At 41.2% G+C, this 27,731-nt stretch overlaps 1 protein-coding gene across 4 annotated transcripts; it reads right to left on the reverse strand.

The window, feature by feature from the left end:
* Nucleotides 1-27,546, reverse strand: trak1a (trafficking protein, kinesin binding 1a). 4 transcript variants are annotated; one of them, XM_058053093.2, is made up of 17 exons: nucleotides 27,284-27,546; nucleotides 23,667-24,038; nucleotides 17,918-18,112; nucleotides 10,493-10,569; nucleotides 9,246-9,362; nucleotides 8,983-9,083; nucleotides 8,700-8,808; nucleotides 8,521-8,599; nucleotides 8,296-8,426; nucleotides 8,148-8,222; nucleotides 6,957-7,094; nucleotides 6,796-6,872; nucleotides 6,493-6,723; nucleotides 6,059-6,387; nucleotides 4,218-4,652; nucleotides 2,639-2,741; nucleotides 1-1,757 (listed from the first exon to the last, which is right to left on the reverse strand). In XM_058053093.2, exons 2-17 carry the CDS (start codon nucleotides 23,698-23,700, stop codon nucleotides 770-772), a joined length of 3,219 nt encoding a protein of 1,072 aa, XP_057909076.2. In that variant the 5' UTR covers nucleotides 23,701-24,038; nucleotides 27,284-27,546; the 3' UTR covers nucleotides 1-769. The 4 variants fall into 4 exon arrangements, with proteins under 4 accessions (XP_057909076.2, XP_057909079.2, XP_057909077.2 ...); XM_058053098.2 differs by lacking the exon at nucleotides 1-1,757 and adding an exon at nucleotides 2,348-2,478; XM_058053096.2 differs by lacking the exons at nucleotides 17,918-18,112; nucleotides 23,667-24,038; nucleotides 27,284-27,546 and adding an exon at nucleotides 15,425-16,170.
* Between the last annotated feature and the right edge of the window lie 185 nt (nucleotides 27,547-27,731).

Raw genomic sequence — 27,731 nt, forward strand, 5'->3', positions numbered from 1 at the left:
ATGCAAAACATATAATTGCTCCAGTAGTTTACCACTAAAACAGTCTAACAACAATCATTGGTCAAACTAAAGTACTTCACAACTGCCCAATTAGCCGCGGATGGAAGGCGCTCAAATCTCTTTTTGTGCTCATTTATATTTATTATCTACTTTGGCCACGTTTAGTACGTTAAGGGCAACGTTAGATTCCTATTCATGGTTTAAAATGCAATGTTTGAGGCACATATACGAACATTCAGTCACAGCAATAGCGCCACATTAAAGAGGCAACCTGAATATTTTTCTTCAATTACAGAAATATGATTATAAATCATTTCCCCTGATGGCAAACAACTGCTACACGTCTACATGACACTTGTACAGCAGGGTGACAACCTCCATAAGTGGCCGGGATGTACTTATACTGTAAGTTGAGATACTTAATGTATGCAACGGCGTAGTCAAGGCCACGTGAATGATAAATATGCGGAGAGGAGGGGCATAACAAACCTGCGTCACACCTACAGTATTTGACAACATGCCAGTATGGACGTTTGCATTTAATTTCTAGTGCTGCTCAAGCCGAGAATGAAATTTGTGTATTAGCATTATATTGCTAACATCCTCATTGCGACATACATGAAATAAGCCACACTGGTTCATTCGTGGAGTGGTGTAACCCGTCACACGCCACGTGTAGACATACGTAGGTCTGGTTGTGTATTATTATATTATTATTGTGTGTGTGTGTTCATTAACAGGTACTGTGTGTTAATAATGGTTTCATTAATTAGTTATTTGATCCACTGTTAATTGAATCCTGGCGTGTTTTACTAGCGTTGGTTTGTCTCGGATCCGTTTCCAGCGTCTTTGTAAACACTCTCGGATTTCTTTGTTTTACTTCCTGGTGGTGTGAGCCCACCGTGGGTGGGGTTTGGATTGTATGCGGTATGAGGATGTCAGTCGCGGGCGGACCTCCTGGATCTTTCATCGCCATGCTGGCTCCCACCATGGCGGGATAGCTTCTATTCCTCCTTAGTCCTGTGTTCAGACCTGCAAGGCCCCCACCAAGCGCGGCGCTCCCGAGCCCAGCGGGTCCGAACGGCGGGCCCAATAGAGCACTTGCTGGTGAGACGGAAGCAGCTTGAGGCGGAAGGGTAGGGAATCTTTTCAGTTTTTCCACAAGTCTCAGGTTCGTCATCTCACTTTGGCCTGCATCATCTGCCTGCCCGCTTTGCTCCCGCTCGGCCTCACCGAGCACTTCCCTTAGAATGATGCGTGCCGGCTTGGAGGCGAGGAAAGTGTCAAAGTACGGCGGCTCGTCATTGGCGGGACTGAACTGAAAAATCGGGCAGGCGGGGGTAAATTTGGAACAGGAGCGGGGGGAATTTGGAGGAGTTGAAGGCTTGAGGAGGAGAGTGTCCGGCCGTTTCCTCGGGTGCCCATCTTCATCCTCTTCCAGTGTATGAGTCCACTTTGGTGTCTGGGCTCTCCTCAGTGGCGTGGAAGCCCCACTGGTGTCCAAGCCTCGATCCCAACTGCTCGGGTTGTACACGGACGCGGAGATCCCGTGTTCAAGCAGGAGGCGCACAAGGCCTAGCGAGGTGCTGGTGGTCTTGGTGGAGTCCCGAAGGTTGGTGGAGGATTCGGCAAGGGAGAGCGAGAGGGAGAGGCGGCGTGGGGTGCAGCATGGGGTGTAGGAGGGCGTGTGTGGAGCGGAGAAGGCAGCGTGAGCCGGGGTGGATGTAGTACTGCTTTGACAAGAGACTAGAGCTGGACTGGAAGTGGACAGGTGAAGAATGATGAAGAATGATGGAGTGTCGGAACATGGAGATGGCGTGATTAGAAATAGGCAGACATTGCATTAATATTTGGCTGAAGTAAATGTGTTATTATTAGTCACACGGCAAGTCTAAGCAAACACACCAGCCTTCCAAACTCGGTGTCAGTCACACTAGAGGTCCCTGAATCGCTTCTAAAAAGAACCGATATCGCTCCTTCATGCTGAGGGGTCGAAGGGCAACCGTTACCTTCTGCTGAACATTCGGATAAAAGGTGCGGTTTTGATGTCATCATCCATGAACCAGGAAGTAGTCGTATGTTAAATAACAAACAGTGACACTGAGGGTGAGGCTGAGGGTGGCAGTGCCGTACCTAATGGAAATAGTTCCATCGCTGGTATCGAACCACTCGACCAGAGATTTGTGAGATATTATCAATTATGAATATTCCGGCTCTAATCATAACAAACGGGTGTGTTCTGTGATTGGGTCAATCATGGGTTGTTAGTTAGCAGCTACTTCTGGAGGCAAATCCAACATTTTTGACATATTTTGAGTTGTTGGCAGCCATATTTGTCTCAAATGGTACACACACACACACAACTCCATGCCGTCCCTCACCCACACGCAACCCAATGGGTGCAGTCAGTGTGTCTGCTCTACGCCGGCCATGACAACCATATGATACAACTCCACTTCCTCTTCCCCATCACATGACCTGCCGAGGCCAACGACAGGACAGGACAAAGTAAGCTAAAACTGGTACGGCTACGAGAATGAGTGCCGTGTTTATAATAGATGGTTACAAATACATCGGACTGTAGACCGAACTGGCTGTAAATGTTTGAAGTAGTGGTCATTAAGATTGTTTTTGTTACCTTGGGGACATAGAAGTCAGCTGATCAGAGGGGTGGAGAATCCTGCAGGTGGTGAAGGTGTATGTGGAGCTGGTGTGGGATACACACTTCCCTGGGAAGTTAACTAAATGACAGAAAAGGAGAGAAGAGGGGGTCAGGGCAGGAAACAGGGGACGGTATTTAGTGGAATATACCCACACGCAACAGAACAAACATGACACAAGACATGGAGGGGGGGGGCCTGTATCAGACACCCAATGCAAAAGCAGCAGCAGTATTTCCATTGATGATTCATGTTTTGTCAAAGCAAAGATGCGTTTGTTTGCTTCCTGAATGTTCTGTAGGGTCGTCAGTATGGGTGGCACAAGATCCTGTACCACAACATCTCATGAGATGAATTAAATAAAATTAAATAAAATTAAATAAAATTAAATAAAATTAAATAATATTATATAAAATTTAATAAAATGAAATAAAATTAAATAAAAATTAATAATAATTTCATAAAAGAGATTAAAATAATGAATAAATAAATTAATTAATCACATAGTAACTGAAAATGAATTGGATAATTTTGCCTTACTATACTGCCATGTGCATGTCTGTTTTCCACCACTAGTGGCCAGTATGGTCCCATAAACTCTCCCCCACAAAAGGAAACTGTAGACTATACAATATCCAATTTTGATATACACTTCAACCAAAACAGAAATTTGTTCCAAATTCTTATATCAAACTTATAAGCAGCTGTACTGTGTGTGTTAGGAGGTGACACAAGGTCAACTCCAATTTAAACCAGCTCCGCGTGTCGTGTTCATGTGACTTGGACAGCTGCTCTAATAACACCTGATATATGAGCTCACATGACCCGGAGCGGCGTCTACGTGCTGTGACTTTTAAAAAGGTGATAGCTGGAAAGCTCTGCAGCCCGAGATGAAGGTGGATGACAGTACCCATAAAGGACACCTGGAAATGGAATAGATCTGCCGAGACAAGGATGGAGACCCTTACCAATAACGTCATTAGATACACACGCACAAACCAATGAGATCCAAAAATAGCTGTTTTAAAAAAGATAATAAAGCTAATGTCACAAAGGAATGAATATAAATATGTACCCCAATGTAAACAACCACAATACTAACAGTATTGCTAATTACCACTCCAACACGTGAGCATTACTTATCCTTATAAAAGTCTATGTTTTAACACAACTGCATGGGATCTCATTGGAACGTGACAGTCTATCTAATGATGTGAGCGCTGAGATCGGTTCAAACGTGAGCAAAAGGAAAACGTGCTTAGAAGAAAGAAGATTTAAATGGAAGTAAATCAGATGACAAAAAGTGTAAGTACTCTGTTTTGATGATGTTCCACGCTTGCACACACCGGGCCTGCAGATGGGATGGAAACATATGCTGGTGTGTGCACATTGGGTGACCACGCAAGATGGGATGCCTCATGGAGATGCTGAGGTGCTGAACCAATTTCCTGAACGCCTGCCCTCCCCACCCGTTACACCTCGCCCCCGCCCCGTGACATCCCCACCATCCAGGGTGTGAAGGTAGGATGCAAGACACCAGCTAAGAGACTCCCTCACCAGGCATGTGGTCTAACGTGCCAAGCTCCTTGAAGTCTACATGCCCGTTCATCTTGGAGGAAGATGGCAGTGGGAAAAACGGGGGCGGGCTTGCAGAGGGGAAAACATGTCCGTCTTTTGATCGAATTGTCTCTCTCTCCACTTCCCTGCCATCATGCAGTGATTCCGACTGACTGCTGGCACCAGTGTTGCAGCAAACGGACGGAGAAGAGGTAGAAAATGGAGGCTCTGCTAAGAAGCTCTCTGCCGCTAAGCCTGGGAATGAGTCACATGAGACTTCGTCCTCCTCTGGTTGGTCAAGCTGCCAGACATCCGCCTCATCGTTCTCGTGTGATAAAGTGCGAAAGCCTTTTGTGACCACGCCGGGCCGATGATCCAGCAGAGCGCCCATGTGGGGTTGAGCCAACTGCTGCCATGCATAGAGTGTAGCGGAGCCTATGGGAGAAAAGTCAGAAAAACGGTTACGTCATTTCATTCCTTTGTCAATCCCCTACCAACGATAATCGATCACGATGGGGTGACTTTTCATCCAAACTCTCAGGTCAAAAATATTCAATCACTTTTTATGAAGACACCAACTTCATCTCACTCTTACAAATACATTAGGAATATATCCACATGCTTACTACAATGTGTAAATATATGTATATGTTATAAAGTACTGTGTTATTCTAATTTATATAGTACTACTTTCTGCAGTAGTACAGCAGTGTAAACCCAATGAAGGGTTGTGGCATACATGGCAAAAAAGAAAAAAAGGGAGTGTAAGTACACAAAAGAAACAGAGGGAAAAGCAGTACAAAAATTAGCAATATTTTATTAAAGTTGTTCAAGAAAACAGAAAGACAGAACAGCAAAGACAGAAATTAAGAAAAGGGATGAGAAAAAGTGGAGTGAAGACAAGAATTGCAAAGAATGGCCACTAATGAATCTGTTTCCAAAGACCGGAATTCTGGAATGGTGCAACCAAAATATGGGACCGTAAATACATCTTTACATGTGCAAATCACATTAGTTAAGCGTGTAATATGAAGAAATCAGAACTGAATATCGCTTTATTGTGGGCTCTGTGAATTAGTTTGGTGTTCACGCTTTGACTCTTAGGTGAAGTAGCATATGAGAAACACTAGGTGGTGCTAAAAAACACTAAACTGTTCAGAGGAGGCACACGTCAGACTGAAGAAAAAAGACTGATTGTTGAAAATGGCTGAAAGCTATGAAGACAAGAGCATTTTTATTTTAGTATAATACAAAATAATTTATAATAATAATAGTTTATGGCAGCTAAGGATGTCGGCTTTTCTGTATGCAGTTATACAGTACACATAAAGACTGTGTGGCTGTGTGGGGACATTACACTTAACTGTGCTAAAAAGTTTCATGTAATTAAAAAAAATCTGTTACCGCCTTCAAAACGTTCATATTAAATATGACGTACTATATTTCAAACCAGCAGCGTGGTTGCGTGTGTCTGAAGTAAAAGGAGTGCAGCAGGTTCAAGCTACCTTCCTGTGGTTCTAACACCTCCAGCAGACCCGTGACTGCGGTCGGTGGAGCCTGGAGGTGAGAGCGTGACCTCGGCTGGAGGCTCAGCTGTACCACTGTGGAGGTCCCGTGCAGGTTTTGAGGACTTAAAAATATTCCAGCTCGATGGCAAGTATGCAAAATCAGATACTGATTGTTGAACTGATTCTGATTCTTTTGTGACTGAGTTTGATTCTTGCTCGATTTGGTATGACCTTGTTGGGATTTATGACCGTTATCGTCGTGCAAAGGAATCGGACTGCCTTTGTGATCATGTGGAGGATTAAAGCGATTGTGGCTCTGAGAGGAATAATCACCTTCCAGCGGCTTTACAATCTGCAGCTTCTCTGGAAGGTAGGATCTGGCGGTGAACGAGTATCCCGACCACACGCTGCCCAAGGATGGATGAGAGGACAGTGACAACAGACTCTCCGTTGGAGTCCCGTGGCCGCCGCTACTTTCACTTCCTCCTTTTTCCTCCTCTTTGGCAAGATAAGCTAGCTTCCTCTCCCTCTCCTCCTCAAAGAAACGTTTCTCTGATAAGTAGTTGTCGCGGCGGAGAGACAGGCGGCGCAGTGCTGCCTCCAGGTCCCGACTGCCAGGGGTACCTGGGGTTCCAGGGGGCCGCTTGTTCGAGTCCTCTGACCTGGGCAGAGAGACAAAAAGGTTAGGTTTGGTCTACTTAAATTTATAGATATTACGATATTGAAGATACAATAGTGAAGCAGTGACAAAAAAAAAGCGTTAGTACCCATCATCTGTCTCCAGGATACTTCTGTTGTCCAAAATAATCCCACTTCCCGTCTCGCTGCCATATACGGAGTTGGAGCGAGGCGTGCCGACCCTGCTGGAGCGGCCCGAAGTGATGCATGATGACTGGTTGGAGCCCGGGATGTTGAGGGGGGAAGGAGCAAGCGACGAACGCTGCTGACGCATGAGGTTGAGGTTTTTAACGGTCTGGAACACACGTTTTGGCTGCAGTCTGAAGGGGAAAATCACATCAAATAAATGAAGGTTAGTATTTTAGGCCAACCGGGTTTCTAATCACGTGTACCTTTGCTCCTCTACATCTGGGTCATCCATTTGGAGTTCTTTTCTCATCGTGCCTTCTATTTCTGCTGCCAGAGAGTCCTAAAAAAGAATAAGCAAATTGTGTTAATAAATATACGCTGCTCATATTTCCTATGGAAACAAAGTATAATGAATGTGTTTTACCATCGGGAACAAGCCCAGAGAATGGAAACGCCTCTGTGTGTTAGGAGGGTGAGCTTTATTTCTTAGGTTCTTCAGCTCCTCTTGAGCTTCATGCAGCATCTCCATGCACTCTGCATACTTGTCTTGCAACTCACGCAACTGTTGGGAGGGGCAAAAGAAAATCAAAATGAAATAAAAGTGATACAAAATATAAAATATATGAAACAGAAGGAACTTGTTGCATGTATTTGTTGTACTGCGTTAGATAATAGCTAATGGTGAGAAGTGAGGCGGAACTCAAATGCATGTAAATACTTGACTCTGTGAGAGGCTTAATCAGGACACTCGTTTGAGGCCCCCGTCTTGATATGAAAGTTTAATGTTAGTGCGGGCCGGCGCAAGTTTGATATGGATGCTGTATGGTATCATGTACCCAGAAAAAAATATTATGTTTGATGAATGTTCATGTTAAAGGTTAAATAACTGTTAATAGTTATCCTCCCTATCCGTGTGGAAGTGGTAAGTTTTTGGCTATTTAAGTTTAAAGGAAATAACTTGAAGGCTACCGTTTAGGTCGCTAGCTCTCTAGTCTGCGAGTTAGCATGTGTCTCAAGATCCTGCAGTTGCGCAATATGTTGTAAATAAAAAGAGTATAAATGTGACTATAGTCGTGTTTTGTCATGTCTACAGGGCTCTAATAATGCTTTGTTCATTTTAATCTGAAAAAAATAATTTGTCTACCCACCAACTATTATTTGCCGTTTTATTATTATTATTATATTTATTTATTACTGATGGATTGATTTTCTTTATTCTTGATTTGTTTATTTATTTTTCATCTTATTTTGTGCAGACAAATAAAAATTAGGATATTTGAGAACAGTGGAATGTTTTATCAGAGCTTTTCTTGTAGAAAATCGGAACCAAAGCACTGAAAAAGTTTGTATATTTTTCTGTTTTTAATAAATGCGTTTATTTATTTTTTTTTGGAAAACCTGATGCGGCCCAGCCTTGCCCAGACCCTAGCTCCAGTGGCCCCCAGGTAAATTGAGTTTGAGACCCCTGTAATAGATTGTACTTAATGTTGTACGCAAAAGTTTATTTCTACTTTAATATTCTTTCATTTATATACAACATGTATTTTGGACAATAACATTGGTTTTAATATGAGCAAACATTTATTAGTGTGCAGTCGAAGGTTTTCTCCGTTACCTCAGCAGTGAGTTGTCGTTGGGCATCTTTAGCAGCTCCAAGGTGCTGTGTGAGTTCTTCATTCTCCACAGCATACTGCAAAATAAATCCATAATAAGAAACATGAGCGAAAAAGTGATATCATGAAAAACAATCAGCAAGCGCACACCATCTTGGCCTTCTTCTGTAGATCTACTATCTGAGACAGGAGATGGGTGATCTCCTCCTGCTGTTTGGAAGCATCCTCAGATTTTCTTGTCAGCTCTTCAGCCAGAGATGATATCTGCACGTTGGCATCACCTGGGAACATCAGAGTGTGTGCAGCAGAGGGGAAATGGCGAGGAATGCTGGCGTGTCACTAAATTTAGAACCACAGGGTAGGGTAGGAACTCACGTAGTTCTTTTACACAGTCATTGACCAACTGTTGTTCTTTTTCCTCGTAGGAGGTGGTTTGTATTTCCAAGTGGCTTGCCTGGAGTAGAAGAAGAGAGTATAAACAATCAAATATACTGTATAACGCAGTCGTTCACAGCGATCGCAAACACAACTTTTGAATGATAATGTGTATAAACCTCAGATCGTAGACATTTGTTTTCTTCTTCTAAATCTTTCAGTCTCTTCTGCAAAGAGTCCAAGGGGAAAAAAGTCGGCGTTGACACGTTGTTCTCACTGGGTCGTACACTGTGAATACACGCAGGCGCACAATCATTACAAATGCACGTATTATACACCGACTTCCCTCTGTCAGTACACAGTGCAGTATCAAAAGTATGTTACACAACCTCATGGTGAACTGTCATGTTAGGATGAGACATGATGGAAGATAAGTCGAGAAAAGGGATTGAAGAGACTCACGGTGTGGAGGTGGTGGACTCCCCCTCACTGTCCTCAGCGGCGTTGGTATAAAACTGTAAAAGTTCATCTTTCATGGACACGTCATGACGCAACTGGGATACCTAGACATGCGCAAGTGGAAAAAAAACACTGAAACACAGCTTGGTGGGTCGAACACAGCAGCCTCTTTTAGTATGAGGTACAGTAGAATAAAGTACGCACTTGGCACTTTTAAGAATGACAAATATGTTGATAAGATTGGGTCCATTTGAACACACGCTCACCTCCTCTCGGATGTGTTCAACTTGCTCCTCCAGCAGTTCGTTCCTCTCGCTCAGCGCTTTGTTCTTCTTCAGCAATGACTGACCGATGCGAGCGGCCAATTCCAAGTCACGCTCTTTCTACAGAGGATCAAAGTCCAAAGCATAGATTTTAAAGAAAATCCTAAATGAGAATTACAATTGACAAAGAAACATTACAATCTCAACACTTATCTGTAATTAAAGGCTTATTATTATTATTAGTTGATGTACTTACACAACCGGCCTGGGCTCAATTATTAACAATATGGCTGCCTAGCTGGATTAGAGTGTATCTGACACAAAGCAATAACATTGATTACAATGTTGTCAAACAAACCCTTTACAGTCAGGGCTCTACATTAAAAACCAAAATGACTTGCCCATAGGGAATCCTTAAGGTGAGAACTACTTGCCCGAACTTGCCCCATGTAAAACGAAAAGACTGCCATAATGATATCATGTAATTTTTTGTGGCATCACATGAGAATGTCAAATAAATAAAATAATAAAATAAATAATACTGTAGCGTTGCGTGTGTGTTGTATTCCGGGCTGTAGTTTCATGCATGGACGCTGGGGGGCAGTCATGTTCAGCTCGCGGTCTTGGAGCGGGCGTTTTGGGACCAAAGAAGAGGAACGAGAGGGGGAAAAAAGGAGAAGTTCGGTTGCCGTGCGCCCAGCTAGATAGTTAAGTCTGCAACAGGCTAGTAAGTTGTTTTTCATGCTGCCTTGGAAATAAAAACCATGCAACGATAGAGGTTCATCACTTTTTGCTGTTTCCTTCAGAATTAGACGATGTTGGCAGCGACGCCATGATGGATGTTTTCGTAGTCAAACGATCGCTGATTGGTTGATCGTGAACAACGGGTGTGGGTAAAACGCGGACTGTGGATTACGGACCGCGATCTAAATAAACGATTTTGATTGGTCCATTGCAAGGATTGCTTTGCAAATTACCACCAGAATTACGCAGTCCGTGTTTTACCAACACCCAACAAGAACCGCTTTAAAAAAACTCAGTATGACATGCCAAAGTGCACTTGCCCGACGGGAATATCACTGATTAGATTTACTTGCCCGAATTTTGTTTTAACTTGCCCCGGGGCATCGGTACATCGTTATTGTCGAGCCCTGACAGTGTTTATTTTTTTTCTTGCTATAATTCATGTTTTGCACATTAAGTCATGTTGATAATGATGGCCGCCAAAGATCTGATTGAAAGTCTCTCACCTCTTCAAGCAGTCGAGTGACGGCGTCAATGTCACTGTAGGTCTTTGTCATCTGTCCAACTCTATCAGCACACAGCACTGCACAGACACGGAATGACATACTTTTAATGGAAACCACCCCTACCTCTCCAAGATACCAGTGCAATTAGTGACTCACATTTATGTATTTATTACAATCATAATCCTGATTAGGGAAAGGCTGCTCCCTCACCTTATGACCAGTGTACTTTACTAATATGAAAAGTAAAGGGTGATTAAGTATTGATGCCAATAAGATATTTGATTACTTAGAGTCACACCCCAACTATGAACTAGAATTTCATTTTATTTTAGCTGTAGACTAAAAAAAAAAAAATTAAAAGATGAATGTGAGATGAGAGATTTCAGCTTTTATTTCCAGGTGTTTACATCTGGATCGGATGTGTTGTGCTGCTCGGGTGTGTCCTATAACATTGCTGACCATCGATAAATTGCATTGAATGTCTATGTTCAGTTCCAGATTGGGTAGGATCGGTTTTGCCTGTGTAGACTGCATTTAGAGGTGAAAACAACATGAAAAACCAATGCACAAAAATTGACCATAGCCAGTACAAGCATTTGGAATGTCCTGAAGGAGAAAGCAACCAATGCTGAGTGAGTCAGCTGGAGCACTTATCTGTCTGCGGGTATAAATACCAAGCATATCATGCGGCGTACAACTCCAGGAGACGCACACGCCCAGGACACACAACGATTACATTTCATACTTTGAAGCAACATCCAGTATATTGTGTACCAGGCTACAGGGCACAAACGGTCAGAGTTGAGGACCTTCTAGAATGCAAAACAGAGCTGGCCAATGCAAACAATACATTTTCATATACTTATACTGGGTCTCTTGCTGTTACAAAGTTGGGGACGAAAAACACTCCTTGATTCTCTGATGTGTGTTTGAACATGGGAGAATTAGCTTGAAAACACATACACTTTATACAGCAATTATACTTTACTGTCTAATGGTTCATACAGCAGACATGCTAATTGTGTATGTTTTTTTATGGCAACGTTTCAAAGTTGGTGAAAGTCTACAATAATACAACTCTAAATGATTACAGAGCCTAGGCACAAAATAATAATAGAAACAAGTAATAATCAAATAAAAAAAATTTTAATATGAATTTCTCTTGAGGATGAATAAAGTATCTATTTATCTAATAGTAAAAAATAGTAATATAAATATATAATATACGTAAATATAGCAATGCGAATCATCACTATATTAAAAGACATTGCTACCACCGTGAACAGAGAAGCAGAGATTGGTGAAGGGCAGAGAGCGTATCTGGCTGACAGCAAATGCCCAAATAAGGAAGCACTCTGTGACATCACAAACCGCTAGCACTAGAATGTACTCTGAAACTGAGCGTTCAATGCCATCCAAAACCTTTTTCAGAGCTCACTTCCAAATGCGCAAACCTCATTATCTGAAACTTTGGCATGAGAATACAACATTATAACTACATTTATTGGTCAGAAAAGCGGGAAAAACATAATAGGTCCCCTTTAACTTAAAATAAGGTGATATGTTTTCTTTGTATTGGTAACCTAAGTCGTCCATTAACTGATGGTTTTCCTCTTATGTCCGACACTGGATACAGAAGCGTGGGGGTCATGTATTTAGTCGAGTCTAAAGAAAAGGCAACAAAACCTCTGTTTTGTGCTTTTCACCGACTCCTCTGGAATGACAAGTCTGGAGTTCAAGGTGGTCTAATAATCTTGCTACTGGGCAACAGACAATAGTATAGAGGTTCGGGGAAAACAAACACCATGGCAACAAACAATGAAGCACAAAGTCCCATGCACAGCCAGAGAGATACCGTGAATATCATAGGAAATATTTACAGTGACCCAATTCAACTTCCTTATTGACCAGTGGTGGTTATCTTCATTGTAATGTGTCGTAGAAGTAGAAGTAGACTCCTAGTCTACTTCTCTCACGTAGAAAGAAAAAAGACCTTTGCTCTCACACAACAAAGCATCAGATTTTCTGCGTTTCTTCTGATTCAAGCGTTCAAGCCTGGCTAGTGGCGAGTGGGTTGAAAAGCCAAACCAATATTTGAACACGTCAACCCAGCAGTCAGGTGTGCCATAAGTGGGATCAATGCAAATCAATCACGGTACATTGCACTTACACAAAGCAACCAGAGAAGACAATTTTTTTAAAATATATAGTATAAATAAATGAATGCACTTTTAACAGCAAACCTAAAAAAATACCTTCAGAAATAACTTGTTGCTCTTCATCCATCTCTTCTTTCTCAACCTCTTCCTGTCCTTTCTGACTTGTAAGACTAGCATTGTCCACTTCATCCTCTTGCTCTTCATGTCCTATGCTTCCAGGGTGATACACAAATTCCGTATCTTCCCCTTGCTGCCACTCTGGTTCACCATCAGAACCGATACATGGAAAAAGTGCCATCCTCCACTCCTGTGCAAAGGCTATCTTCTGAACCACGACGGTCGCAGGCCGATGCCATAGCAACTACCTGTTCTGCAGGTAGCAAGTCCAAAATAAGCTCCAAAAAGAGAAGATTATACTTTTATTTCTGAAAAGGTGGTCAATATGACTCTCATAGTCCACCATGTTGCATGATTAGAAAAAATCTGTGAAATACAAAATAACGTCTGTTTGGAGAGCCTCTAAGCATGTCTGATGTCTGATATCATTCTGCCTGATGTTGTGGGTGTCTGGCAGACAGACTCCTCCTCCTCTCCTCTGTGATTGGTCAGTCATTGACCCATGTCACTCACAGATAAAAGTAAACTGGTATACATACTGTACAGTATTTAAAGAGTATTTAAAATGAAAATGGCATAATATTTAGAGCTGGCACACAGAGAAAACTGGAACCTAATAATAGAAGTATTTCCAATGTGTGTCATACACAACAAAGTAAAGGCGAGTCCTTACCTAACCCCCCCTAAGGTCAAAGTAACTTGGTACCGTCCTGTTCCTCTCTGGTGACAATAGTGACGAGGAAATAATAACAAACATGCACCTGTTCCCAGGGTGCGGCCCCGGGCACGTACCTTTAGTGTTTATTTTTGTACGTGTTAAACCCCGTACTGTACTCCATAAACGAATGTGGGAGCTCTCTGCTCTTGTTAAATACTTGCATTGCTCTATGCAAACCGACGCCTGCTTAGTAAGGTCCCCCACGCTTGAGTAACTCAACTGAATAGTCTAATAGATGCATTGGTGCACGCAACAAAAGAGCGCTGCGCAAACTTTACACAGTGATTCACCTCACAATTTGTCTTTCCAGTCACGTTCACTTTCACTTTTATACCTAATGTGTTTTTCTTTTCATGCTCGTATAAACAAACTCCTTTTTAGCGTTAATTTATATACACATTTAAAAAAATATAAGATTAGTGAGGTTGGATTTCATGATTAAAACTTGTACTTTATTGTACTTCAATAAGTGAAATCTGCATTTAAATGTACTTGAAATGTTAAAAGTGTACACTGGCTGCACAAATAAACCCTCCAAGACCAACGCTGTTATCTATGCATGTTTTTGGAAGTGTTGACAATAACATTATTTGTGATACATGGCTCACAATAACGATAGTGTCTTGATATGGCAATGGGGTGAAACAAAATTCATAATTTCATAGTTTTGTATTTTTTCTGCATTCAGCTACAATAGCCTCCAGCTTGCCTGTGACCCTAATGAAGACAAGAGGTATAGAAAATGGAAGAGATTTTTGCTGCGTATTTTAACCAGAATACAATCATCAATGCTGCAAAAAGAATGAGACTGTTTTGGTGCAACATAAATGTAAACAGGATTTCTCATGAGTTGCTAACGAGCAGTCAAGAGTAGCATGGTGGAAATCATAATGCTAAATATAAGCCAACCTACTTACAAATCTCGTACTTGCATGTCTCAGAATAACAGCAAACCGGCTGCTTTCTATTTTTGTCTGAGCGCCACCAACAAAACGGCACATCATTTTGGCATTCTGGCACATTAGCATATCATATTCGTTTATTATTAAGACCATTCCATGATCTACAAAATGCAACATTGCATATAATATAATAATACAATGCAAACCTACTGTTCATTTACATGTACCGGTGGCCCACAGCAGAGTCATACTATTCAGGAGAGGGGGGGGAAGCCTCCTCCAGTAGTTATGTAACATTTTCATCATCGCGGACAGATGTGAAATTATGATTAATATTCCCACTCTGTCATGCTACTTTTCAGTGCAGATCAAGAAATGATCCTCTATCTCATCCGGTTGACCCAAAAGCCAAATATAGTGAAATAAATGTATTTCATAAGAAAAGTGGCTGCCACAGATGGCCGAATAAAAGGAGATGCAGGTCACATACAACACAGAGTACCTGATAATATAATAACAGCTATAACCTTCCATTATTCACGCACATCACATGACCAGGAACAGTCTAACAAGCACGTGGCTCAGCTGTGTGCTGTTTCAATTTGTACAATTCCAACAAAGCAGGTTCCACATCACAATAACGCATCACTCAATTATTGTAGACCTTGTTTCTTACTACTATTAAAGTCTATTTGTCAGGGCATTTCTTTACATGTAAAGATATATTCAAACGGTTCAGTACAGAGATACGAGCTTGCCCACAGTGGCCCACAGCAGCACACAATGACTCAGCTGCCACACAGCATTTGGTATGAAAAGCAACTGCCCAGCATAATGTACACAAATCCTGCTTCGTGCTTCTTCTCCATCTAACCTTTGCATGCACTCTCAGAAGCTATGTAATCAGACACGCATGTAGCATCAAAAGGTCACACTGAGCCCACCTCTCCAAAGTTAATCCTCTCTTTCTCTCAGTAAAACCACTCAAAATAAACTAAATAACAACAACAACAACAATGCACAAGACAGGTCTTACCATCAGTACACTCTTCATAGTACCAGTCCAGCTCATAGTAGTCTGCCTTGGCAAACCTCTGGCCCCGTCTCTTCATCGTCTCTGCTCAGAGACACAGTTGTACCAGATTGTCTCCAATGTATCTGGCCACTCCAACAACCCAGCATGCTCCGAGATGACCAGCTGTCACTGGGGTCTTATATCCACCTATGGCATCCGTTGGTAAATAAAAGGTCCGGTTCTGCTGTCCCAGAATCTTTTGTGGTTACTCGCTGGCAAAGAGTTTTGCCCCACAAAAGAGTCGGTCCAATTTTATGGCTTGCCCTTTTGGTCCCACGCTCATTAGCAGCTTGCCGTCACATTGATGTGCTCCACATTGTTTCTGGTGCCATGCTGCAAAACACTTTGTGTCACCAGTGGAAAAAACAAAATGCCACTTTGTCTTCCAGTCTGACATTATAATAATTTGTCCTTGTTTCAAAAATATTTGCTAGCATCCTCCATTGTTCATCCTTTAATTTGTACATTCCTCTCTACCAATCACAGGAGGTATAGCAGCTTCTTCTCTTGTCTTGATCTATCCATAGCTTCCTGTTGATGTCTTCCTGTCTGCCAACTAACCATATCCTGTCTTGTCATTAGGTAATTAGTTCTCTTCTGCATTGTCACCAGCAGTGCTACCCTACACCTGGACCGTTGCATCTCCTTCAGTGACTCAATAAATCCAATGATGCAGAGACTGAGACAGACCGAGCATCGGCAGTCACGGGTTTTGCAGTAGAAATGATGACACAGTAGAGTGGGCGGAGTCAAGGAAAGCTGACAACCAGTGAGAGTGAGCATCGCCAGCTTATTGCCACCCACCCACGCTACGTCAGCAACCCCCCCACCCACTCCCTCACCCCTGACTTGTCCTTCTGAGTGGTTGCTATGGTAGCGGGCTCAGACTCCAAGGCCCGTGACTGAGCAGCGTGTAGCAGCGATGTGGCGTTGGAAGAGATGACGTGGCCGACACATTGATTGGGTATTTGTACCCGACAGGAAAGTACTGGAAAAACAACATACTGGGGCACAAAAGGCTGACGCGCTATCAAGACAAAAGCTTTGAGAAAATGAACCAAATTCAAAGTTCATCCACAAAAAAAGCTAAATAAATGTTTTACATAATACACGTCTTTTTCCAATATATCAGGCTTATGCTTAATCAATCCGTCTAATTGACTTTGACTTTTTTTTTAATCATAAAATTTATTGCAAAATTACAGCTTAAGCTACAATTTAGTTTACCTGTGTAATCCTTCCTTGGCTCCAAATTATACTTTTTTTCACTCAAAAAGTATAAAAACACTACCAACAACGACCATATAAGTCATGGAAAAAAATATTACACTACCCTTGTTTATTGTTCATGCCTACAACTAATTTGCTTAAAAAAATATGTATGATGATAACAAGTACAATTCCATAGCTATGGGATGATCTATTAAAAAACATAAGATGTCCTAACTCTTGTTTAATTTCACAAAGTGATGCTACAAAATGAGCTCGGCAGCTGTCCAGTAGTCCTCTGGCGCGATTGGGAGTGTGACCAATTACAGCGGAGTGGGCGTGACCGGAGGAAGACCGGGGGTGGAGTGCATTAAACAAACCCTTTGGGCAGTAAGCAGGAAATAATGGAAACACTGCAGAGAGAGGTGCAGAATCTGGAAGATCTAGAATGCTTTGTGGGCGGGTTATCATCTGTAGCTGCCTATAAGAGCCCATAATGGGCATAATAGTCTTTAAATAGTACTCTTCAGGCTTGAGCGTTTCTACAAACAGCTAAAATGTGTGTAGTTCACTCATCATATTTCAGACACTGACATTTTTCATCAGGATAAAATGTGGCCATGCTACATCGCTACTTAGAAACACTGGCAAGGAAACTAAACAAATGGCTACACAAGGTGGTTGGAAGGCAGCATGAAACAGACACTAACCGTCAGTGTTCAAGCAAACTGACACGGGTGTGTTGATATCTGACCATCTGTTTGAGCCAATGAGGAGCAACATGACTCCAACAGGGAAGATGACCGCCACCAAATGTTGTCTGATTCCTTCTAGTCTTTAGTATGGCTCGGTGAGGTTGAATTACGGCTCTGAGAAGATGCTATTTATAAGATGCTCAAGCTAATTATAGAAGCACTTTTTCACCTTGAGTTACAGTTCAAATAGATGTGACCTGTGAAGTAAATTATGTAGGAGATTTTTTTGTTTTGCCTGGTTTGAATGTTCAGTTGCATAGGTGTGCATAAAAGTTTTATAGGCAAGGTATGCACACAGATACCAGACTGATAGGACCAACGCAGACATGCCCAGAGGGACGAGAGAGCAGGAGAGAGAGAGAGAGAGAGTTTGTTGTGGAAACTGCACCCAGCTGATCATCCACCCATTTTCCCTAATGAACGAAGGTCAACGTGAACCACAGCTCTAAGTCACTCATGTCCTTATCCGCAAACAAAGTAATGAACTTACAGAAGTACTTGAGGGTCTCTTCTATCTGTTCGGTCGTCAGGTCGAGGGCGGAGTCGGGGTCCACCAGAGGCGTATGCAGCCAGTCATCTTGCTCGTAGCCGAAGATGGTGTCTGCCCTTAACTTGTAGATTGGCAGCTGTTCCTCCAGCAGGCTAATGATCTCAAGCTCTGGCAAGTCAGTATTGTTACACACATCTGCGCAGACACAAAGATGCAACATTTTTACTTTTTTTTTTTTAACAATAACATCATATAAGTGAAGAATTATGTTCTGAATTGTGGGGTAAAAAAGTCTTGCTTAGATAATATTCTGAAATACACCTAGAGTGGAGTTTATAAAAGCAAGTATAGCCTGCCATCTAGTGGTGAAGTGAGGGACTGGTTAAGTTACATAAACTGCTTCTCAGACCATATTTATTTTCAAGTCATGTGACATTTGTGAAGACCTAACTCATTCCTTTATTCACAAAATTATTAACTCATAATGTCATTTTAATGACATTTAATATTTATTATTGCAATAAGAGTACTATAAGAGTGACAATGCTCTTTTTGAAGAATATTTTCCTTTAATTCTGCCTGCTACAGCAACTATCATAAATAATAAGTCATCTACCTCCCACTTAAGTTCATCTATTCAGTGATCTATTCTCACTGCTCTGTGCTTTATTAACAAGCATTACATAAACTGATTCATGACACGTGAATAGGATTGTAGTAAATGTCTTTTGTTTCCCTCTGCTGCTATTCCTGACGGTCCTCTGCTGTCATGGTGTCCTGACTTCTGTATGTCTGTGTCTCTCCGACAATGGCGTCTCTCACAGTTGGCTCATTCAGACTGAATGACTGACTGACTGTGTTGAGTTCAGGAAACATACAAACATGCCCACAGCTGCTGAGCAATCGTACAAATACAACCAGTAAGGTTTAGCCACAGTCAGGTTTTTACCAAATACTATAATATTTGTAAACCAAGGTATATTATACAACATATCACCAAAAAACGACGCAGTGATTACCACCCAGCAAGAAAAACTGATTGATAATAAAAGTCACATGCAGCCCTATAGAGTTAACATATACCTGTTCACTGCAAATTTAGTCATTGACACACACGTGTCAAGAGGGCTAAAGCTAAAGCTAAAGGCCGTGGCCCGCAATTAGACAACAGCAAAGGTAGTACGAGGAAAAAGATGTACGACCGGCCATTTTCACTTGCTCTGTACTTTTATTCTTTTGCACTTTTATTCTTTTTATTTTTTTCTATTTTTGGTAAGAAGTGCAAATTAAGTCTGCAGTGAAACCTGTTCTACAGTTTTTGTTTGTTTTTAAAATTAAATAAATAAAAGACGAATCTTTCATTTATATTTGCGAGAACTACCTCTTTTGTAGTTCGGATTGTTTAATAATTCAGTTATTTAAAACAATCCGTATGAACTGAAAGCAGGACAGTTTTATTTAAAAAAAATAATGACATAATAATTGGTGTGACATTGTTGGCGCATATTATTGTGATAACCTCATTTGGAACTTTTAGCTTGTCATATGTATGTTTACAATTGCTAAACACCAAAATAAGGTGAAGTTGTAGTGCCTTTACATTCAAAGACAGTACAGCAGTGTTCAGCCACCAAGAGAAGAAAAGTTCAAGTTCAAATGTAAGAATAGCCCACTGTCTGTCAGAGCAATAAACACTGCAGCATAACACAATAAATGGAAACGCTAAATCTGGTGCGGCCAGTAATTCTGGATGACTAATGTAAAGTGTTCATGAAATAATAAACAAAATAAAAAAATACACATGTGAGACTATCAGACATGGCAAAAGTCTGTCTGATGGTTTTACATTAATCTTGGACTTAAGCACAGAAAAACAGACATAAATAAAAACTAAAACCGACTGTATCGAAGCCCACTCACTCCAAGCTACATTGGTGTAATAAACACATTTAAACCCCTTGAGAACCTCCATGGTCCAACATGGCTGCCCCCCATAAAGCGACACAGCGGTTCTCTTTGCGGTCAACTAAGTAACAACATTCTTGTATGTTAAATTAATTCTAACGAGTCTCTTATAATAAGCAATACAAGCAAATTCCAGTAGTGGGATGTTAACGGTCATTTGAAAAAAAAAACAGATGTACAGACTGTGCGGGTATGGACAGGGTTTTAAGTCTAAAAAGGGAGTGAACAAAGTGTCAGACGGAGATCCAGTATGAGGAGACAAACAGGGAGAAAATGGAGCCACTGAGTCCGGTCAATGAGTCAAACTGCCCATGTCAGACGTGAAGTTCAACAGCTGTTCAAACAAACAAAAACAGCAATGAAACAGCAATACTCACTCATGTTGCCTGACTCCCGAACAAAAAACCTTGTGTCCTTCACCTATCACATTTTCCACAAGTCAAGGAGAAGGCAAGGACACGACGGACTCCACGGTGAGAAAAGGGAAGAAAGAAAGCTGCGAGGGTGAGACAGGAAGCAGGGTGGCTAAAAGAGGGGCTAAAAGTTAGAGGACGGCTGGCTGGAAGAGACGCCGGGAGTTGGAGTTAAGAGGGAGAGGGAGGAGTGGAGAGGCGAAGAGAGCTGAGCCAAACTGGTTCACCATGCTTGACATGCCAATGACGAGATCCACATGGACCGCCCCACACTAGCTCTCTTCTCCCCCTCAGCTGGACTCTTTCTACCCCTGCACATACTCGCAATGCAAATGCACCGCAGCTCAAAGACAGCTAAGATTCCACACATTTCCTACTGGTGCTTCCGGTACGAGTGCTGCTGCTGGTGTGCTGGGGAAATGAGGAAACATTTAAATGACTGACTTAGCCTCAACATGTTATATTATCAGACATGGCCCAGGGGAATGGAAGAAAACTCAGTGTAGGCTTGGTTACTACATACTGTATGAGAATAACTGTTAAAGAGAAACTTTCAGTGCTTTAGCATCACATTATATTCATAATTCCAGTAGAACCACGGTTAGCGTTAACTCAGCTAGCAACTTAATGCCACCTTGACTCTTGCACAAATGTTGCCTCTTCATTGTCCTGCAATTGGAGTGTCATTCATACGGTGTCCCGCAAAAGCGTGAAGACTAGTTTGTATTTTTTGTTGTTGTGTCTTGGCTAAGGCTGCACGGCGGACGAGTGGTTAGCACTCAGACCTCACAGCTAGGAGACCAGGGTTCAAAACTCCACCCTCGGCCATCTCTGTGTGGAGTTTGCATGTTCTCTCCGTGCATGCGTGGGTTTTCTCCGGGTACTCCGGTTTCCTCCCACATTCCAAAAACATGCTAAGTTAATTGGCCACTCCAAATTGTCCATAGGTATGAATGTGAGTGTGAATGGTTGTTTGTCTATATGTGCCCTGTGATTGGCTGGCGATCAGTCCAGGGCTTACCCTGCCTCTCGCCCAAAGACAGCTAGGATAGGCTCCAGCACCCCTTGCGACCCTCGTGAGGATAAGCGGTAGAAAATTAACGAATGAATGAATGTCTTGGCTATGTAAAACCCTGTTTTTGTAGCATGGGATAGACAACAAAAAAAACTCTCAAATGTTCAACAATGACGATTATATTCATAAAATGTTTTTTAAGTTTGACATCCGTGTATAAATATATGTAGACTATAATGAAAGCAAAAGTATCTACTGAGAGAAGACATTAAAAAAAGCACACTAGTTTATGTGCATATAGTGAAATATACAGCTTTTTATCACAAATGTCCCAAACCTGAAAACATATATTTCATACCGAGGCACCTCCAAGACAACCAGTAATCAGACATTTCAGTTTGGTTGAAGAAGTTTGACTGGTTTGGGTTTTACAAGCTAGAGAGGAAACTGGCCTTTTGTACATGCTATTGTCTTTAGTCGGCTCTTTGGCCATATTTCTTTTATAAATGGCTTTTAGGGTGCAAAGGCTCCAAAAGCAAATTGCAAATAAAATACACTTCGGATTAGTTCCACAGCTTTGAGGTTAAACAATAGACAAAACAATAGAAATCATTTTAATAGTATTATAGTAATGAGTATTTTGTTGCAATTGTACAACAGTCTTAAAGGCACTGCTGGCGCCAACAGTTTCAATGCCACGTTTCTCGGCTTTTTACGGACTGTGTCTGTGATAATGCAAACTGTGACCCAAGATCTCCTCAAACATTACACCACATCGACTGCGTTCTCAAGCTCTGGTTGGCTTAGAGTCGGCGAGCAAGCTCAGCCATTTGGATTCTGTTTGTCGACTTACATAACCGTCACCCTCAAGTCCTCTGTCTTCTGTCTGTTTGTTCTTGATCCCTCCCTCTCTCTCTGCTCGCCCAGCATCCGGCAATTACTCCACAAAGTTACTCAACTCTTTACATCACTTTTGGCTGCTTAGTGCAGAGAATCAAGCCCACACTCGGGAAACACTCAATGGCGATACACAACGCTGCTTAGCTCTTTGTGTTCATTCATCGTCCAAAGCTCACAGAAACGAGTCACACTTAACACAAATGTTTCCTACTTGAAAAGAAAGCAAACAAGACAAGCCCAGCAGAGACACCGAAAACCTTACAGCAGCATGAAACACAGAAAGAGACAAAAAGGAGGCAAAAAATGCCAACAATATGACAAATATGACACTGAATACAGTATGACACTTATTCCAAGATACCAGTAGGTGGCAGCACTGTATTCCCTTGCATGATTAGACTTTTCCCCTTCCCAGGATCTTAGCAAAGAGGGCCAGGAAGAGGAATTTCTCTGACACTGAAATTGAAGTAAAGAAGTCTAAACAACCAACTGACAAACATCAGAAACACTCTACTGCAAAATCAACCAATCACTGGCACAGACTGCTACATGTGCATCATCAAATGACAAATAAATCAACTTTATGGGCAGACTTTGCGTTTGTTTGATGGTCAACTTGTGAAGCCCGTAGCAAGACAGACACAGCCGTAGCTATTTGTATTTTCACTGCCGTACTACTACCTTTTGTGTGTATATGCAAGATAAGAGAGCATTTTCTTAAGCAAAAGTAGAAGTGGATAAATCCCATACTTTGCATGGAAATTATATTTATTTGCAAGATATCAGAGAGGCAAAAATGTTGATTGCTCTTTTCCAAAGTCAAAGCTGATGTGTGTGACTACCTTGTTTTGCCTGAAACACAAAGATAACAGGACTGATTGATAATAATTGATCATTAATCATTGATTCATTGTTGCAGTTCTAGAATGTAATATGACCATGATATGGAAAACAGTAAGCTAAAACATTGTGTTTACATGGTGGATAAGAGACATTGTTGTTTCAAATAGCCAGAGGAACTGAGTTCACGAGCAATTGTTGCACATATGGGAGGGTCTCTTCCTGTTGCTTGTGTGCATAAGGAAATCTTTGTGGTCTAAAATAATGAATACATTCTTAGGTTCTGTCTAAGTGCAAGGCTTTCCCTCGAATGTCTGGCTAAGGTGGTGCTTGGTCAGGACTATGTGGTCCGTCCATCAGATCTCCAATAAGACAATGGAAGTTGAGGGAAATAGCTGACCGAATTGCTGGTTCAAGTCCCCTGTGCCATCTTTAGACACAGGATGTGAAAGGGTCACAGTGAGGGACACGTTCTCACAGCCTGCCTTAAAACCTTAAATGTTTAGCTTCAGTGATGCATTAATGCATACTAATCATTATTAATATATTTGCACCTGTTAAAATATATATTTGTTAATCAGTTGCTAATTCAGTGATACCAGATATTCAGTATTACCAGTAATGGTCTCTGCATCTCTGAAGGTGACCATGAAGCCATCGAGAGAAGCTTGCAGCTGTGCCTCACTGACATATTCCGCTTCCTCCCCTCCCTCGTTGGCCAATTGGGTCCTTGAGCTCAGGAGGTGAGCTGTGTGATCACACAGCGGTTCTGGGGGAGGGGTAGAGGTACAGGAACAGGTGTGCGTAGGCGGAGTCAACCGCTCCAGCTTGGCACCGAGTAACTACCAGGTTATGGCAGGACCAGCCATGGACAAACCTGCACCGCCAACAGAAGCTATGACGACCTGGATGTTCTCTGGCCTGGAGCAGATCATGACCACACGACCATGACTATACACGTGAAAGCCCAAAGATCACGCCGTTTGTGCTGAAAGAGAAAGAACAAGGGAGACGGTTAACGTGGATTTGGACAACTATGGTAATGGTAATGGTAATGGTTTTGTTTCATTTGAACATGCATCAGATTACAATTGAATGCATCACATAATCAGTTCACAGTTCCACATGTCCAAAAGGAGTAGGAAGAAGCAAAGCTTATTAAATCCTACCCCTCCATCTGGTACTTTTACAATCAGTAACTGTTACATTTGTTCACTTCCTGCTTTCTGTAATACAGGTTAAGGTTTGTTTGGGTTTTTTTTTTTTGGTTTTTTTTTTAATAATGTACATCATACCGAAGTACGAGGTGATATGAGCATCCAATGCCATTATGTGTACCATAGTAAGTGTCAATATAGTGATATATATAGCACATCATGACTGGTTCAAGACTCTTCATCCTTGTATTTAGCAAACATCAACTGCTTGTATTGTTTCTTGAATTGGCTCATCGTTGTGAATTGTTTGATTTCCTTACTCAATCCATTCCATAGTTTGATTCCACATACTGAAATGCTATGGCTTTTTAACGTAGTCCTAGCATATAAGTGTTTCAAATTTAGTTCTTCCCTGAATGTACTATGAATGTACCATTTATGTTGCAATATGTAAATATGTGATATGTATCTCCATTTTTCCATTCATTCAACTGAACACTACAGTGAATAGGCTAGTTTCACCAAGCCCAGCCCTAACCATGAGGCCTATTAGTGAATTAAAACAGGTTTCTTAGTAACAATGGTGGTAGCTGAAATGTTACTAAACGCTCTTTTTAATGAAGCCTAACTTAAAACCACTGCAGAATACAGTTTCAGTAACAAACGGTGCAGTTGCCGTTTGGTTTCCTTGGACGAAATACAAAAAGCAAACCATGCAGCTTATTGACAAGGCAGTGCACTTAGCAGAAATATATCAGCCATCTGTTGTTGAAGTACCGTAACGGTCAATACGTCAATTCACACAATATCATGGGGGAGCTTTTTAGCGGGGCCTGGCCTTGCTGGTGGGAATCCCCTACTTTCATGCACATGGAATAGGAGTAACAGAGATTTGTATGAATATTTCTATTCATTTTGACTAATGGAATACATAATGTCATCATTTCCAGTGGTCAGCTGTTTCTGAACAACAAAGTGTGGCCACATGACACCACTGACTGGTTCAAGCACAGGGAATGTTGCATATAGCATCAACACTTTTGTGATATCCTCTTGAGGTTCATTCTTGCCAAATGATAAAACACAGAAATTAGTTCCAGGACATGCTCTAGACACTGTTATGTTTATAATCGTAAACCTCCATGCTACATTTTTAATACTCCAAAGACCTGCTCATTTAATGAAACTAACACACAGCAGCTGTGAAAGGCCTGCATAAGATCACCATGGTGACCGCACCATCATGTCAAAATATCTGCAAGATATGACGGACAGAGCCACTCTAACTGTTGACATTGGTTGCCAGTGAAAACTAATGTAAACAGAACAAGGGATAAGGAACATAGTTTCCAAAAGTCCTACCTCCTGAATGCAAGCAAGGTTCCTATTTAGTCTCTTTCAATCTTCCTGCCATGATTGTGTTACACTTCATATCTCACTTGTTTCCACTTTTATCACATTCCCTTATCAGTCCACTCCACTTCCTCTTGTGATTAAATTTGCCTCTGTCAAATTATCACACCTTTTAATCATGATGCTATAACTACACTGTAAACCAATGACATGCCTAAAGGTGCAAAACTCTACTCTTGCAACCTGTATTTTTAAAACTAATTATGTAGAACACAATGCGTGGTCTCTCCTTACAAAGTTATTCAGGCTGCAGCACTTTATGATCAATGAACGCTATCAATACCCAAATGCTCTCTCTGTCTGAGTGGCGTTCAATCATTAACAACCACTGCAAGTCAGAGAAAATGGAATGTGCGTAGTAAAGACCAAATTTGTTTCACCAGAGGTTTTACTTTTTAAACCTATCAATGTTGTGTACTATTTAAGTAAAAAAATAAATTGTACTTAATAGTTTGGTGAAATACAAAGATCCGACTTGATTGCCACAACAACAAGCTTTTAATGCAGGTTTGAATTATCACAATAAACCCTAAAAACTCTGAATCCCTGACATCACTTCCTGTCTGTTCCTCTTTCAGTTCCTGTAGGGAAGACAGTTGTCATAACACACACGAGCACAGTCTTATTTATGTCTTACATGGCTCATTCACTCTTATTTTGTCTACTAGATTGGGTTTTACCAGTGTAAAGGTGACTGTGGGGTAATATTTCATGTGTAGGAAGCTCTAACAATGTTAAATAAACATATTTACAAGATTGTAAACATATTTTCTATGCCATAAATACAAAAATATTCAATTTCTAAAAAAGGAGTTCTTCTTTTCACAAGAAGGGAAGAATGCACAGACAATCAGACGAAAGAAAAGATGACAAATAGCAGATATTCTTGGATGTGCAGTAAATGACCAGTCGGAGAAGGACGTTTCCTACAGTTGAAATCCCTTCATGCAATTACAGCCTTATGGTTGAAGCATATATATTGTAAGATCATAAATATGAGTCAGAAGACTCTTATTTCTCTTTTATTCACTCTTCTCCAGTGGAAATCAACTATTGTTTGCAGCTTTGCAACTTTCAGCCTGAACCTAATCCATTTCATGATGCCCACTTCATAACACACTAGTGTATGTTCAGGTTGAGGTTATGTTATATTTATACTTTATGTCCTGTTGTCACATAATGTGCAAATCATCCATGAGCTTCCTTTATGGACACAGTATTGTGTCCATATAATCTGGCCATAAAAGTAGTCACTTGACCAGCTTTGATAGCTCAATTTCTGCTGGTAATTAGATGCTGTAAAAAGGCAATGGTAAATTATATATCTATTGAAAGTGAAATTAAAACTGCATTTACGATTCTAAAAATCTTAAAGGCTAAAACCGAATGTATTTATACGTATATGTCATTACTTCCGAACCAAAATCACACCCCGATTGGACCATTTTTTTAAAACCGGTGCAACAATGAAAGCATATATCTTGCAAAAGTGTCCAAATATGACCTAGAACTAAGTTACTGTTTCTGTGAATGTTTAACGCTGTTATCTTTAATGTGCGATCACATTTAGACAGCGAGGCACTTTGCACCTGCTCATTTTTTCAGAAAACTCTTAAAAAGCTCCCTAAACACATTTAAAAAAAGTACTTAGACAACTTCTTACCATTTATGGAAGACAGCGCTGACCCAAAACGACGCATTAAATCCGTTTTCCGTTTATGTGTGACTAAAGTTTGGCAGCGTTCAATTCTGAGGCGCCAGCTCCGTAAAAAACACTCAACAATAATCTATCTGACAAACTAATAACATACATGAACAATTCAGTGCTGAATAAGCACATTTCATTTAGCTACTTTATAAAACTTCAACAAATGTTAACTGGTACGCCCTGAGTGAGCTACAATTGAATGGGAACAAAGCATCACATTGGTGTCAAAGAAGAGGAAATGGCTTGTACTTCCGTTTGTGGTATTTTCACATTAAAACACTACTACGACTACGTCGTCAACATTTTGATTTATGTTATATGATTTGGCTTACATATGATATTCATTTATAATGAAAAATGTCAACAAAGAGTTTGTTAGATCAGTACACTATTCAGTAGGACC

This window comes from Doryrhamphus excisus, linkage group LG5, assembly GCF_037039965.1.
Source record: "Doryrhamphus excisus strain RoL-2023G ecotype Guam linkage group LG5, RoL_Dexc_Guam_v1.1, whole genome shotgun sequence".
NCBI classification, from domain to species: Eukaryota; Metazoa; Chordata; class Actinopteri; order Syngnathiformes; family Syngnathidae; genus Doryrhamphus; species Doryrhamphus excisus.